Here is a 14492-nt window from a genome sequence, read left to right as displayed (position 1 = left end):
ATTACTCAGTTTTAACACACACAAAAAACATTTTCTTTCTTTTTGAAGATATTTTTAAATTTTTTAAGAAATAAAAATAGCTCTTTGGTATTGAATTTTTCTGCATTTGTCTCTTCACATATGCTTTTTAAAATTTTTTTTGCTTTCTTTTTTTGTATTGTTTCTTTTCTTTTTTTTGTTTTTATTCACATAATGCTTTAAAATAAGGGGTTTTTTTTACATGTCTTCTCTCTCTTCTCCCAGCAATTTATTTTGAACATTTCTCTCTCTCTCTCTCTCTCTTGTGCTTGCTTGAAAAGACTCTAGTTTTAATTGAGCAGTTAAAAAAAAAGAATACTTTCTTTCCCACTGTCATCTCTAATGGTTTGGTGGTATCCCATTGTACAAACTAATCTGATTTATCTACCCACTGTCCTGTTTGTGGATACATTTGTTTCTAGTTTTTCACCACACTGAAACATGGGGAATAATCTAAACTGTTAAAAACTTAACTAAATTCTGAATTATTATACAGGCATTAAAAATTCTAGGAGCATATTTTGTTTACATGGGAAAATGAGTATGTTAAGTGGAGGGGAAAAAACAAAACAGCCAGAATATTATATAGAGGGCATGATCTTGAAATTGTAGAAGTAAATAGAAAAAGCAACAATGACATAAATATAAATATTATTAATTTTAAATCAGTAGTGTTAAAGGTCATTTTTTCTTTTTAGTACAAAAGTAATATATTTTCTTCTTTATGCTTTTTCATGTTTTCCAAGTTTATTGCAGTGAGGGTATGATAACTGGGGGGGAGAAGGGAGAGAGAAAAGGAAAGGGAGTGGAAGGTGAATGGGAAAGTACAATTAATGGCCTGAAAAGTGAATTCATGCTTAAATGTTCAAAATTATTTTGTGCTATATCTGACTGTTGAAGAAAGCCAAAAGCAGAATTAAAGGAATAAACTAAACGTTTGAAAGACTCTTGCTAACAACCCCTGACCCTTGAGTCTCTAACAAACCTGTGTGTTACTTGGGTTTAGAAAGAATGGCAAGAATGAAACATACTGTCTGTGTCTGCATGTGTGTGGTTGCAGCGTTGCAGAAATGGGAGTTTATTGAAGTATGAATTTTGGAATGAAAACGTTCCACAAATGTGGCCGCTGGCAGGGAAGACATCAGAACTGCTCTTCAGGGGAGCTTTGGTGGCCTGGTGGCAAGGACCTGAAACTACAATCCCAGAAGCGCACGGTTCGAATCCACCAGATGCTCTGCCGGGGAAGGAGGGACAATTTCCTCCTGTACCAGTCAGATCTGATTTGACGGTACACGCACACAAAAATAATAAAAATAAAAAAATAAAAACTTAAAAAAAAAAAAGAACTGCTTTTCAGATCTGCCTTTAGAGCTTGAGAGAGCTTATGAGATCTGAGGCTTTGTCATATGAGGCTGTAACTGTCTCTTTAAAAAGACTTTTTCCACTGTCATTCTCTCATGGTACATAGTAGAATTTTCCATATTCTGTGTGAGGTGTGATATTGCAGTAGATTGAATACAGAAGTAGATATGAAAATCCAGCCATCTTCCAGGAAACCAGACATTACAGGGTTGCAGACTTGTAAAATGATGCCAATATTTTCACTCTATTTTTTTTAAATCATGGAACATAATTATTCTTTTCATTAAAATATTCACATATAATAGGTTTATTGTTATTTTAAGTAAATTAATATTGATGTTTTTCTATTTCATTTCTAATATGGTACATTTCAACAGATATTTATCCATGTAAATGGAGTCTTGGGAATTCTCAGTCAAAATTCAGAATCACTGAATTAAGGAAACTTAAGCAGAACTAGCTTCAAGGGGCTAGACTTAGACAGATAGATTGAATTGTCCGAATGAGGAGAGCAAATTTGATTGGGGGGGAAGATGGCGTAGCCAATATGCAGGTGTTGAAAAACTTTGAAATTATATAAAATATTTTTCTTTTCCTCTTCCCATTCTTCCTTCACCTCCCCTCTGCTGTCATTCATTCTCATTCTCCCTCATATTTATTCATTCTCTCTCTCTCTCTCTCCTCTCTTTCTCTCTCTCTCCGTCTCCCTCTCCCTCTCTCCCTCCCTCCCTCTTTCCCTTTTTAGAGATCATGCATGATGTGATAAAGAAGGTAAAGAAGAAGGGGGAGTGGAAGGTGAGTAAAAGAGTGTAATTAATAACATTAAAGGTGTATTTACGTAGAATAAATAAGAATGGAAGTAGATTTGGGGAAAGATAACGAAGCAAAGAATGAGGGGTTTTACTTTGACCAGATTACAAACAAACGTCTGAATTGGAAGAAGGTAATCTGCTATGCTTCTCAATTTCTGTGATCCTGGTTAAGAAGTCTCTTAGTCATAAACCTTATCTTAGAAATTACCTGGGCAGACCATTTAACAATAGAAATCTTTGATTCAAACAAAATCTTGTTTGGAACCTCTTATATAAGAAGGTGAGATTATTTTGCAGCTTGGACGGGGGTTAAGGAGACCACCCATCTTGCTTCCTGAAACACCTCCAGGGAATACACTCAACAGTTTAAAAAGCCCTGATCTGATGTACCCATCTATCTATAACTACACATAGGGAGCTCAGTGGACTAGTGGTAAAAAGCTACGCTGCAGTTCGAATGCACCAGCTGCTCTATGGGAGAAGGATGAGCAGTCTCCCCCCATGCCGTTTACTGCCTCTGAAAATCCATGAGAGGGTCGTTTCCAACTTGATGGTACACAGCAACAACTGCATAAAACAAGTGATAAGCATACTTCTTTATTGAGAGCAATGTTGAAAATGGTAATGTGCATAATGGTAATGTATGTGCAACTAATTTTAAACCAATCAAATGGATATGGCATGGTTCCTAGAGTGAGAGATAAAAGGAGTAAGAAGACGTGCTGTCCTTCACCTGCACTTTTAGGGCCACTTAGTTGGACAGGAGAGCTTGAGTTTTATGTGGGCATCCGTGGATGCTGAAGGATTTATTCTAACCACCCTCTCCCCATGTTTTCCTGCAGTCCAGAGCCCACTCATTTTCTTGGAACAGCAGAGTTTGACACCTTACCTTCAGCCTTGTGAGAACTATGTTCCAATCAGCATGTCATGCTTACCACCCAGAAGGGGAGGCCAGCTGAGGGGAATTCTTTACATGGCTCTTTTCTCCTTTACCCTTCTCATCAATGTTGAGTTTGTAGACATGTAGGTTGTAAACAAATCCTGAGAAAATAGCCTCATAAAATGAAAACTAATTGGCTCTTGTACTGAAACAGAAAGCTTTCTGGTCCACTCTTTCTGCCCTGAGATGTGTAGCTCTTTTTGCCTCCTTTTATGCCTCTATCATGGAAGAGGGAGAAGTCCTATTTTAACTGCCAGCTTCTTCTCTACACTGTGGGCTGAGAGGAAATAGGAAAGCTTAGCTGGAGAATTGCAGATATGAAGTATTTCGATCAGGACCAGAGTGGTAGTGTTCCTGTCTGAACAGAAGTACACTCTATCAGATGATACATGCACTGGTGAAGGTGCATGTATTACTGAGGGAATGCTCCACTTCTCACATCCTCTATGTGTAGGTAATAGTGTTCATTTTCCTTTTAAAAAAGTTCATCTCTGAAAAAACTCACCAATGAGGTCAACTCAGCCATACTGAGTTGTTCAGCCACTGAGTGTTGATGTCATAAATAGTGTTCTTTCTTTTTTGTACTTTTATGAGTAATTTTTTCCTTTACCATGAAAACGAAAAACTGTAATCTTTCAAAATGTTTACAGTTAAGTTGTTGAAAGCAAATTCTGACTTTCTACTAAGTCATGTTTGAGTGAGGGAGATAAAGTTATACGAGCCTATATTTCAGCAAACTTCGGGCCCACAGGAAGTATTTTAGCTCCACATTTTGCATTTCTGGAGTTCTCTTTGAAGTCTGATATGTTAAGTTGATGAGAGAATGCGTGTCAGGTGCAGTTCAGCCTGTAAGCCGGCCTCTTTCCTTCCAGGTGCTGGTGGTTGATCAGCTAAGCATGCGGATGCTGTCTTCCTGCTGTAAGATGACGGACATCATGACTGAGGGGATAACAAGTGAGCACAAAGTGCTGAGTCAGCCTCCTGCATCCTCCTCGTGAAGTGGTTTACTCTCTAAAGCACTTTCCTACTCTTCTCTCTATTGCACTTTAGATTTTTTTCAGCGCCTGACTGAGGCTGTCTTGTTAATCACTCAGTCCCTCCCACCTTAGATAATATTGTTGTTGTTGTTATGTGCTGTCGAGTCACTTGTGACTCATAGCAACCCTATGTACAACAGCCCTAAACTCTGCTCTGCCCTGTGCCAATCACACTGTTTCCGATACACCCATCCCAATTACCACAGTCACTGAATCAATCCATCTCGTAGAGGGCCTTCCCCTCCTGCTCTGTCCCTCCACCCTCCCAAGTATGATGTCCCTCTCCAAGGACCGGTCTCTCCTTACAACATGTCCAAGTATGTCAGATGGAGCCTCAGAATCCTTGCCTCCAGGGAGCTGCCCAGTTTAACCCTCTCTAGAATGAATCTGTTTGTTTTCCTAGCAGTCCATGGTACCCTCAATACTCTTCTCCAGCACCACAGCTCAAAGGCATCAATTCTCCTTCTATCCTCCTTAGTCATTGTCCAACTCTCTGATGCATAACAAGTGATAGCAAAGACCATGATAGCAAAGATAATATTAGGTACTTATTAAATATCTGTTAGAGTAGTGCATGCAGAGGAGTTAAATGGGTAAGGGGGAAAGCAGACCACTCAAGATAAAAAGTAGGCGTAAGACTTCAACACTTAACATGAGAAGAAATCCAAATGCCAAAATATATGAAACTATTCACTACTTACTAGTAGTCAGGGAGATGTAGATTAGATACACTGTACATTCTTCAGATTTTAATATTTATATAATGGAGATGCCAAATGACAGCAATATGTTGAAAATGGGGATCCTATAAGATGTAGTTTGAGTTGGCATTGCTACTTTGGAAGATATTTGGTAGTATCTAATAAAAGGAGTTCTGGTGACCTAGTGGTAAACGAAGCTGTGCTGTAATTCCAAAGTCACGAAGTTTGAGTCCACCAGCTTCTCCGTGGAAGAAGGATAGGCAGTCTCCCCCTTTGTGATTAACTGCCTCTGAAAACCTGCTGGAAGGTCAGCTATAGATCAGTTCCACCTCAATGGCACATGATTAAAACAATAAAATTGAAGGTATGCCTGTCAGTTGTAAAGCCTGGCAATTAGATGTGTGTCCTAGAGAACCTCGAACATGTGCCCAGGCTATATGTGCATAAATGTTCACAGAGCATTATTCTTAGTAGCCTCAAACTGGAAGCAACCAAAATGCCCATTAAGAGGTAAATAAATATCACAAGAGTCCACAATTAAGGTTGCATAGTGGAATGTACTTGGGGCGGTGGGAGGGGTGTGGGGGGATTGTGTACCAGGGAAGGAGTCTTTCTTTTACTTTTGAAAGAGAGGAGCAAACTGGGGGGCAGGGGGAGAGGGCTGGGCGGGTAGAGAAGTACAGCAATGAATGAATGGAAATCCAAATTCTCTGTAAATGCTCATTAAAATTCTTTTAAAAAATTTAAAAAAAGAGGTAAATAAATAACCTACAACCAGGAGAAGATAAAATAGTTGAATGGGACCTTCTAAGAAACAAATCCCTATATACATCCAAAAACTTCTCCAACAGAGTAAAAAGGGAAGCCACAGACTGGGAAAAAGTATTTGGTAATGACATATCAGATAAGGGACTTATATCCAGAATTTATAAAATACTTGAGCATCACAAGATAAAGGTAAATAATCCAGTAGGAAAATGTGCACAGGATACGAACAGACACTTCACCACAGAAGACATTCAGATGGCTAACAAGCACATGAAGAAATGTTTAAAATCCCTAGCTCTAAGAGAGATGCAGACCAAAACAACTATGAGATATCATCTCACCCCAGTCAGAATTGCAAAAACTAACAAAACAGTAAGCAACAAATGCTGGCGAGGTTGTGGGGAAACTGGAACCCTTATTCACTGTTGGTGGGAGTGTAAAATAGTGCAACCGCTGTGGAAGGCTGTATGGTGCTTTCTCAAAAAGTTGCAAATAGAGATACCATTTGACCCAGCAGTTCCACTCCTGGGAATATACCCCAAAGAGACCATAACTGACATCCAAGCAGATATATGCACACACGTGTTTATTGCACCTTTGTTCACAATAGCAAGGAGTTGGAAACAACCTAAATGAATGGATAGAGAAGCTGTGGTATAGTCACACAATGGAATACTATGCCACATTGAAAAACAAGCGACTCATGCAATATTATTCAAAATGTGTGACCATGGAGGACATTATGCTGAGTGAAGTATCTCAGTCACAAAAGGACAAATACTGCATGGTGCCACTGTTGTAAAACAGGATTGACTTGGGGTTGAGGGAGACTGAGAAAGATGGGTTCCATAATGTATACTGCATTGAAACAGATGAGGGAGAAAACTGTTTAAAAGGGATATGTGATTGGGTATTTTTGTCATGACTGGAGTCCAGAGCAAAGGCTTCATAGTGAAGTGAACCTGGTGGGGAGGGTTTGTAAAACAATGAAGGAATTTTTCTTTTACTTTTCCAAGAGGGTAGTGTACTAGGAGGTAGGGTTGGGGGGGGGGGAAAGTACAATGAATGAATGGGGGGAAAATTGGACAATGAATAAAGAATGTCAATTAACAACAAAAAAAAGAAAGAAATAGCAGGGGAAAAAGTGCAACAGTGAATGACTGGAAACCCTAAGTCCTGTAAACTTTCATTAAAATTAATTTTAAAAAGTTAAATAAATGATGGTGTATGCACACAGTGGGCTGACTGCTCTACAACAGTGAGAATGAATGTGCTCTGACACCTACAATAACGTGAGCAAATCTGATAAACATAATGTTTATCAAAAAGAAGCAAGAGACAAAGGGTCTGTACTTACTGTACACCTTTCACTTTAACATGCTCAAAAGATTTAAAGTTCAAAGCCTGAAAGAAATAAACTGTATTGTTTGGGATGCAGATTCAGGTGGTAAAATTATAAAGAGAAGCAAGGATATGGTCAAGTTAAGACAGCTAATACCTTGTGAAAGAGGAAGGAAATTGATGAAAGTGGGGTGAAGTGGAGGAGAGAAGGTACCTTTGCCTGCTTGCTGGGTCTGTTCCTTAACTGAAATGGTGGTTACATAGATGTTTGCTTTATAATTATTTGTATCTTTATATTTTAGGCTCTCTTTTGAATTTGACTCTCCTTTACACTCAAATTACATCTACTCTTCTTAAATTGTGAAGTTATAGTGATAGTATATTATATATTTTTTTTACTATTAATTTGTTCAATTCTATGTGGTCTATATATTGTACATCCCTACCTTAGATGTGGTTCTTTTTTATTCCTTCATTAAAAAAATAAGACAAAACAAAACAAACAAACAAAAAGCCAAAAACACATTTTTAAATCCAGTTTATTTCTTCCCAGAAGCAGAATCTTTAAATGAAAAACAAAATTGTTAGTGTTATCCACGTAATATTTTAAGATCAAACTTATCCCTGTTTTGAGCTTGAGAAGTTATTTTTATTGGATTTTTTGAAACTTTATTTTTCTCTATCAGAGCAGCAAATTATAGAACATTAAGGATCATGGAGGCAAATGAAGAAAAAGGCTCATTGGCTTCTAACGGAGAAGCAACCTCTGCCCATCCCTTCCCCCCAACTCCCATCCTCTGTCATCCCAAAGATTGCCATTTTGCTCTTTCTTTGAGTTTGATTTCTGCTATTTCATAAGTTACACATTCTAGTATCTTTTGATTCATCAGTATTAGACATTCTCTGTTGACTTCCTGTGGTAGATCAGGGTTCAGCTCTGCCTCGCCACAAACCCTTGTTCTCTTCTTTCCCCGATAGGCCAGCTTTAAAAAAATATCCTTCCCTTGGTGGGCAGAGGAAGGGGTAAAAGGAAATGGGAAAGATCCAGTGGAGACCTGAAAAGATTGGGTAATGATGGGCAAGGTCCAATGGTAATTGATTAATAAAACACATTGCATGGGATTAACTGTATTAAACACAATATGAATGAAGAATAGTGTGAAACACAACAAAGCATTATAAAGTAAACTAAAAATTAAAAAAGAAAGAAAAATATCCTTTGGCAAAACAAGTCAGCAGCTCTGAGCTGAATCCTCAAAACACTTTTTTAAAGGATATGTAATTGACTATTGAAATTCAGAATTTTTAAACCACCTGTACTGTGTATTCTGCCTCCATACCTGTTCAGTCTATCTACTGAGCAAATTATCTGAGAACCTAGACTCTATGAAGAGGAATGTGGCATCAGAATTGGAAGGAGGCTCATCAATAACCTGCGTCATGCAGATGACACAACCTTACTTGCTGAAAGTGAAGAGGATTTGCAGCACCTGTTGCAGAAGATCAAGGACTGCAGCCTTCAGTATGGATTGTTTCTCAATATCAAGAAAACAAAGATTCTTATCACTGGACCAATAGGCAGTGTTATGATGGATGGAGAGGTTAAAACTGTCAGCATCTTCATCTTGCTTGGATCCACAATTAATGGCCTTGGTACTAGCAGTCAGGAAATAAGGAGATGCATTGCAATGGGAAAATCTGCAGTTAGGAACCTTTCTAAATTATTGAGGAGTAGTGATGTCAGTTTGAGGACTAAGTCGTGTCTGATTCAGGCAGTGGTCTTTCCAGTTACTAGCTATGCATCCAAGACCTGCCCAATGAATAAGGATGACAGAAAAAGAATTGATGCTTTGAGCTGTGGTGCTGGAGAAGAGCACTGAACATTCCATGGATGGCCAAGAGAACAAACAGATAATGTCTTGGAGAGAGTGCAGCCAGAGTGCTCCTTGGAGGCAAGAATGATGAGGCTTCACCTCACATATTTTGGACATATTTCTAGGAGATGCTATTCCTTCGAGAGGGACATGATATTGGGAAGGGTGGAGGGTCAGTGAAAGAGAGGAAGACCTTCAACCAGGTAGATTGACTACTGCAAAGGGCTCTTGTGTGTGAGGAAGTGTGAGGACAGTGCAGGATAGGACTAGGTTCAGATCTTTTGTTCGCAGGGTCGCTGTGAGTTGTGCTTGACTCAGTGGCATCTAACAACAAAAAATGTAAATGAATGAGGCATTTTAAATTAATTTGAACATTATTTGGAGTGAAAAGCCAAATGTTTAGGAATACTTCTTAAGCAATGTTTTTTGTTTTGTTGCTTAAGTCCTCTGCACAGGAGCAGTGACACATAGAGTTAACAGAGTGATACAATTTCAGGATTTCCAGCATCATGAACATTGTGAGGCTGGAGTTCACATCCTAGGAATGTGAGTGCTCTGAGGAAATTTTGCCTCCTGCTGAAGATTTCTGTTCTTCACTCTGAGGGTAGCCTGCTTACCTTGGTTTTAGTTTTATGATTACCACTTATCGTCTCTTCACTATGGGCTTTTTTATCATTCTCTAGTTGTGGAAGATATCAACAAGCGCAGAGAACCACTTCCCAGCTTGGAAGCTGTTTATCTCATCACTCCTTCTGAAAAGGTAAATCTTCCAACAGAGTAGAGTATTGGCTCAAGTTAGCATGCCAGCTTCTGAGACAGAGTGTTTGACATTTTTAGGTTAAGCACACATTTAATGCACTGCTCTATTTAAACATAGAATCTGCAGACAGGGAGGGGAGGGCCAGGTGTTGCTAGGAGTGTGGGGTTGTTAAAGTTCCTGGAAAAAAGCATTTGTGTAGAAAGCTGGAGTCCCTTCCTGTGAACCTGGATCCTTCTAGTTTACCCTCTTGGCATTGCCCTCTCCAGTTAGTAGATCCACTGATTAGCAGTCCACAGCTTCTGTTATTATTGTTAAGTGCTGTTGAGTTGCCTGTGATTTATAGTGAGCCTGTCTAGAACTTTGATATTTTGCACTTTCAGATTTATTTCACCAGCATCCAGTTAGTGTTAATACTTATCCAGTTGTCTCCTAATTTTTTATAGAGGTAAATTTACAGAACATAAAACTCTTATTCATTTTTTTTTAAACAGCTAATTGGTGCAAACCAGCACCCAATCAATGTTCACATCCTTGCTTTTGGATGATAGTTCAAGGTTTGTTTGTTTGTTTGTTTGTTTTTTTAATCAATATAAATTCCCTCAGTTCTCAATTTTTTTTTTTTTCACTTTTTAAAATTGGCACACATATGGGCTCTTTTAGATGCATCTGAGTTGCCAGATTTCATCAGTATGAATCTCCTGGAAGATTTCTGACAAGTTTTCCTCTTTTGTAGTTCTATTTTTAGGGAACCTGAGTTCTTGTGGCCTCAGAGAACTGGTATTGGTGTTGTGGAGTGAGCAGAGCAGGCCTTAATTAATCTGAACTTTGACAGTATTGACTTTGAGTCCTCAGGACTAAGTTACGCGCTAACATGAGTAGTATTAGAATTATCAAAAATCCCCTCCTGTCTTGTGCAATTAGCATAAAGCCAGTTTCAAATACTCTTTTCAGGAATTGGTTCCATTTGCCTATAGAACTGGATTCAGTCCCTTTTCCCCCCTTTTCTGTAGTCTGTCCACTCCCTCATCAGTGACTTTAAAGACCCACCGACTGCTAAATATCGGGCTGCTCATGTCTTCTTCACTGATTGTAAGTATGATGTAAGTTTTTTCCTCTCCGCCTAAAGTTAGCATTCCTAACCAGAAGGCTGACCTCAAACCAAGTCAGATCAGTAGGGGAAAAAATGGGTTGTTGCCATATGGTTCTGCTTTTTTCTCTTCAGAAGTTAAATTACATGAGACAAAAGACAAACAGAAAACAAAAACCCTGGTACAAACCTACTAGGTCACATCATCCTTCATGATGAAAAATACCACACCAAGAACCTCCTCTACTAAGGACTTACAAGTTACCACTATGAACTGTAGGATATTTGTATCAGTTTGCCAGCTGCAAAGATATTCCAATCTGATAGTCTTTATACCAGATCAAGCCAGTGTACTTGTCCTAGATTTGGGGTTTTTTCATGACGTTTTTATGCACGGCATTTTCATTCATCTTTGTTAGTAACAAAGAGAGATGCGTAGACCTGGCTAGTTGAGGATGATAGTTTTATAAGGAGTGTCTCTCTCTTGGAAAAAAGAAAAACAACCCTCACAACTCACCACAGAGAAAATGGAAAATTCTTGGGAAGGTTTCTATTATAGTATTTGCAAATGGAGAACAAAGACATCAGTTAGACAGGATTACCAAAAGTAAAGTGATAACAGGTTTTGGGGAGCCTAGAGCCATCTGTTGAGCCTAGGAGGGTCATTAGAAATAGACACCACCACCGAGTGGGCCTCCTGGCTGCTAACTTCCTTAGAGAGTCTGGACATCATGTTTCCCTGTGGTTTTATTTTTCTTATTTTTATCTCTATAACCACGTAAGATGTGTGGCATTTGGTTTTTATTACAGGCCTTTTCATTTCTCTGTCTCTTTGGGGTTTTATATGTTATTGTTTTGATTTGGTGTTTTTAGTTCCTTGGTATCAGACAATGGATCTCAATATCTAAATGTTTCTCTGTTACTGTTTCTGTGTAATGTGTTCAAGGTCTTAAGGGGAATTTTACATTCCTCCTACTCCCTAGAGGTACTGGTGGGATGAACTTTCTAGTTGCCTTTTGAAAATCCTTATAAAACATCATCCACAGACTATGCACACAGCCTTGGCCCGACTCTTAAGTGAGCAGAAAAACCGAGTGTTGTTGTCATCCTTGCAGCTTGTCCAGATGCCCTGTTTAATGAACTGGTGAAATCTCGAGCAGCCAAGGTCATCAAAACTCTGACGGAAATCAACATTGCATTTCTCCCATACGAATCCCAGGTAAGTCTGAGTATAAGGCACCCAGAGAAAATCCGCATCCTATTCTTATCAGGAAGGAAGCAAATTCTCAGAAGTGGTGGGGCGAGGGGAGGGGTTTACAAAAGAGAGCAAGAGAGGGAGGGCTGGAATCATGTTCCAAGTGTGCTGAGTGACGTGCTGAGTGTATGTCATGGAAACAGGGATCTACCCTCAGCGTTCTACCCCACGGCAACGCTCCCCTCCATTCTCTGATTATTTATGAATGTTTTTCAGCCCTTGTGTCTTCCTTCATGTGCGTTTCATCCTTGCTTACAGTGTCCCCGCCTATTGGCTGGCTCCTTGAATGTTACCAAAAAGAAGCCATTCTGAAAAGAGCATAAGAGAAGAGGGGAAGGGATCAGACAACACCCATCTGCTGCAAAGGAGACTGTTTTTCTATAGAGATAACCTCAGCATGTCATGTGCTGCAAGAACAGATGGTGGCCTTCGTCATTAGCCAGTAACACTTTCTGTGCCAAAAGCCAAGTGCAGAATTGTCCCCTTGGAAAAAAACAAAGTTCTTAAACCAGTAAAGGCAAAAGCCATTTTGAGAGAATACATACAATTAATACTTTATTATTTTAAGGTTTGTTAAAGTGTGGTTTTGGGTTTTTTTTTTTCAACAAAGAAACCAAAACAGCAACACTCTGATGCATTTAGTGGAAATAAAAGGTGAATATGGCACACTGGATCTTTGTATATCAGCTTCTGGGCATAGGGTAGGAGTGAGGTGTTCCTATGCTTAAGACAAGGAGAGATGGAAAAAAATGCTTAAAGGCAAACTCTTTCCTTTCTCATTTGACCTAAAGCATATATTCCCTACCAACAAACAGTACATTTTTGTCTCTGTGTGAGCAAGTAATGAGCATGCCTTTTTCCAAACCTCACATTTTCTAGAAGATCTAGATTATTTACATTAATGAGATTCTAAGAGAATAGCTGGTAGAATAAGTAGCCTCAGGAGACATTTTAAATTTCCACACACCCCAGAAAAAGGAAGAGAAAGGAAAGTACTTAGCACATGCTAGTGAGGAGAGGATATTATTAAATCCGTAAAAAAGCTCTTTATTGGCCCACAGTCACAGTCTTACTTCAGGCCTCCTCATAGTTGGTTTTTTTTGTTCTGTTTTTAAATAAAATTTTATTTTAATTGTGATTTTAACAAACGTTTACAGAGAAGTTAGTGTTGTCATTCATTCATTATTGCATATTTTACCTCCCTCCTTCCTTTCCCCGTCCCCCAGTTCATTTTTTAAAAAATATTCATTCATAAGCAAACCCGAAGGCATGCTATTTGAAACCACCAGATGCACCGCAGGAGGGGCAATCTCCTCCTGTGCCAGTTAGATCCAGTTCAACAGTATACAACAACAACAACAGAAACATTCATTATTGCACAATTACCTACCTCTCCCTCTCCTCGCCTCAGTCCTCTCTGCAGTGATGTACCTCTTATTCTGGGCTGTGTACGTACAGTGCCTAATCATATATTCCTTTTAAACAGTTCTTTTCTTCATCTGTTCCAATGCAATCAATAGTCATTATCTAGCCCCTCTTACCCTATTCTCCTTGCAGCACCCCCATCAGACCTGCTTTATCAGACACTGTAGGCACACTCACAGTGGAGGGCCTTGGTTTTCTCCGTCTTCTCCACATGGGAGGCCCCCTGCTGGTGAGGAAACCACCCCCTATGCCCCAACTCTTAGCTTAAACCTCCCCCTCTAACTGAGGCCTACCATTCTCTCTGCCCTTTTTTTCTGTTATTTCTTCTTACACTTAACCAACTTTCATACCATGAAATCTACTTTTCTGTTACACCTACTGTCCACTTTCTTCTACTCTCTTGCAAGCTCCTCGAGGACATGGATGGATGGACGATGTGTGTGTGTTTTGCTCACTAATAGCTAGCTCCCAGCTGTCTGTTTAGCATAGTGCCTGGGACATAGGCCCTGAGCACGTATTTGTAGAATAAAGGAAAGAATGTTCTTTAGATTCACTACCAGGGACAGAAGTGACGGTCTACCATTTTTAATGTAAATACTGTATATATATATATATATATATATATATATATTTCCCTTCCTCAGGTGTATTCTTTGGACTCTGCTGATTCTTTCCAAAGCTTCTACAGTCCACACAAGGCTCAGATGAAAAATCCTATACTGGAACGTCTGGCAGAGCAGATCGCAACTCTGTGTGCCACCCTGAAGGAGTACCCTGCTGTGCGGTATCGGGGGTAAGGCAGCTCCCCAGTGTGTGCTGAATCGCATTCCATTCAGTGTCTTTCTTGCCATGTCCTCAGCCCTAAGGTTCCTCTGGCAGCTGTCTCAAGAGGGTCAAACGTTGAAATTCTGTCATTTAAAATTATTCTTGCAATGTTTGGGGGGGGGGGGTTGTTTGGGTTTTGGTGGTTTTTCTTCATTGTTGAACATTTCCCCCGACTCAACCCACCCCTTATTCCAGATTGTTGTCGTACATATAATGCCTAATCCTTTCAGACAGTTCTCCTCATCTGTTCTAATGCAGGATTCATGATCTAGCCATTCTTTTTTTAT

The 14492-nt window shown here is 39.4% G+C and overlaps 1 protein-coding gene across 1 annotated transcript in view; it reads left to right on the top strand.

Moving 5' to 3' along the window:
• The first annotated feature begins 2131 nt into the window (after nt 1-2131).
• STXBP1 (syntaxin binding protein 1) overlaps nt 2132-14492 on the top strand; it is a 32748-nt gene continuing 20387 nt past the window's right edge. The window contains exons 1-6 of the mRNA XM_006892535.1: nt 2132-2175; nt 4005-4086; nt 9537-9613; nt 10624-10702; nt 11816-11919; nt 14025-14173. Coding sequence (XP_006892597.1) covers nt 4029-4086; nt 9537-9613; nt 10624-10702; nt 11816-11919; nt 14025-14173 — 467 coding nt within the window. The 5' untranslated portion in view covers nt 2132-2175; nt 4005-4028. The remainder of the gene's footprint in view (nt 2176-4004; nt 4087-9536; nt 9614-10623; nt 10703-11815; nt 11920-14024; nt 14174-14492) is intronic.

The sequence above is a fragment of the Elephantulus edwardii genome, unplaced genomic scaffold (genome assembly GCF_000299155.1).
Source record: "Elephantulus edwardii isolate Elephantulus edwardi_28Jun2011 unplaced genomic scaffold, EleEdw1.0 scaffold00116, whole genome shotgun sequence".
Taxonomy (NCBI): domain Eukaryota; kingdom Metazoa; phylum Chordata; class Mammalia; order Macroscelidea; family Macroscelididae; genus Elephantulus; species Elephantulus edwardii.
This window is presented reverse-complemented; position numbering and strand designations above follow the sequence as displayed.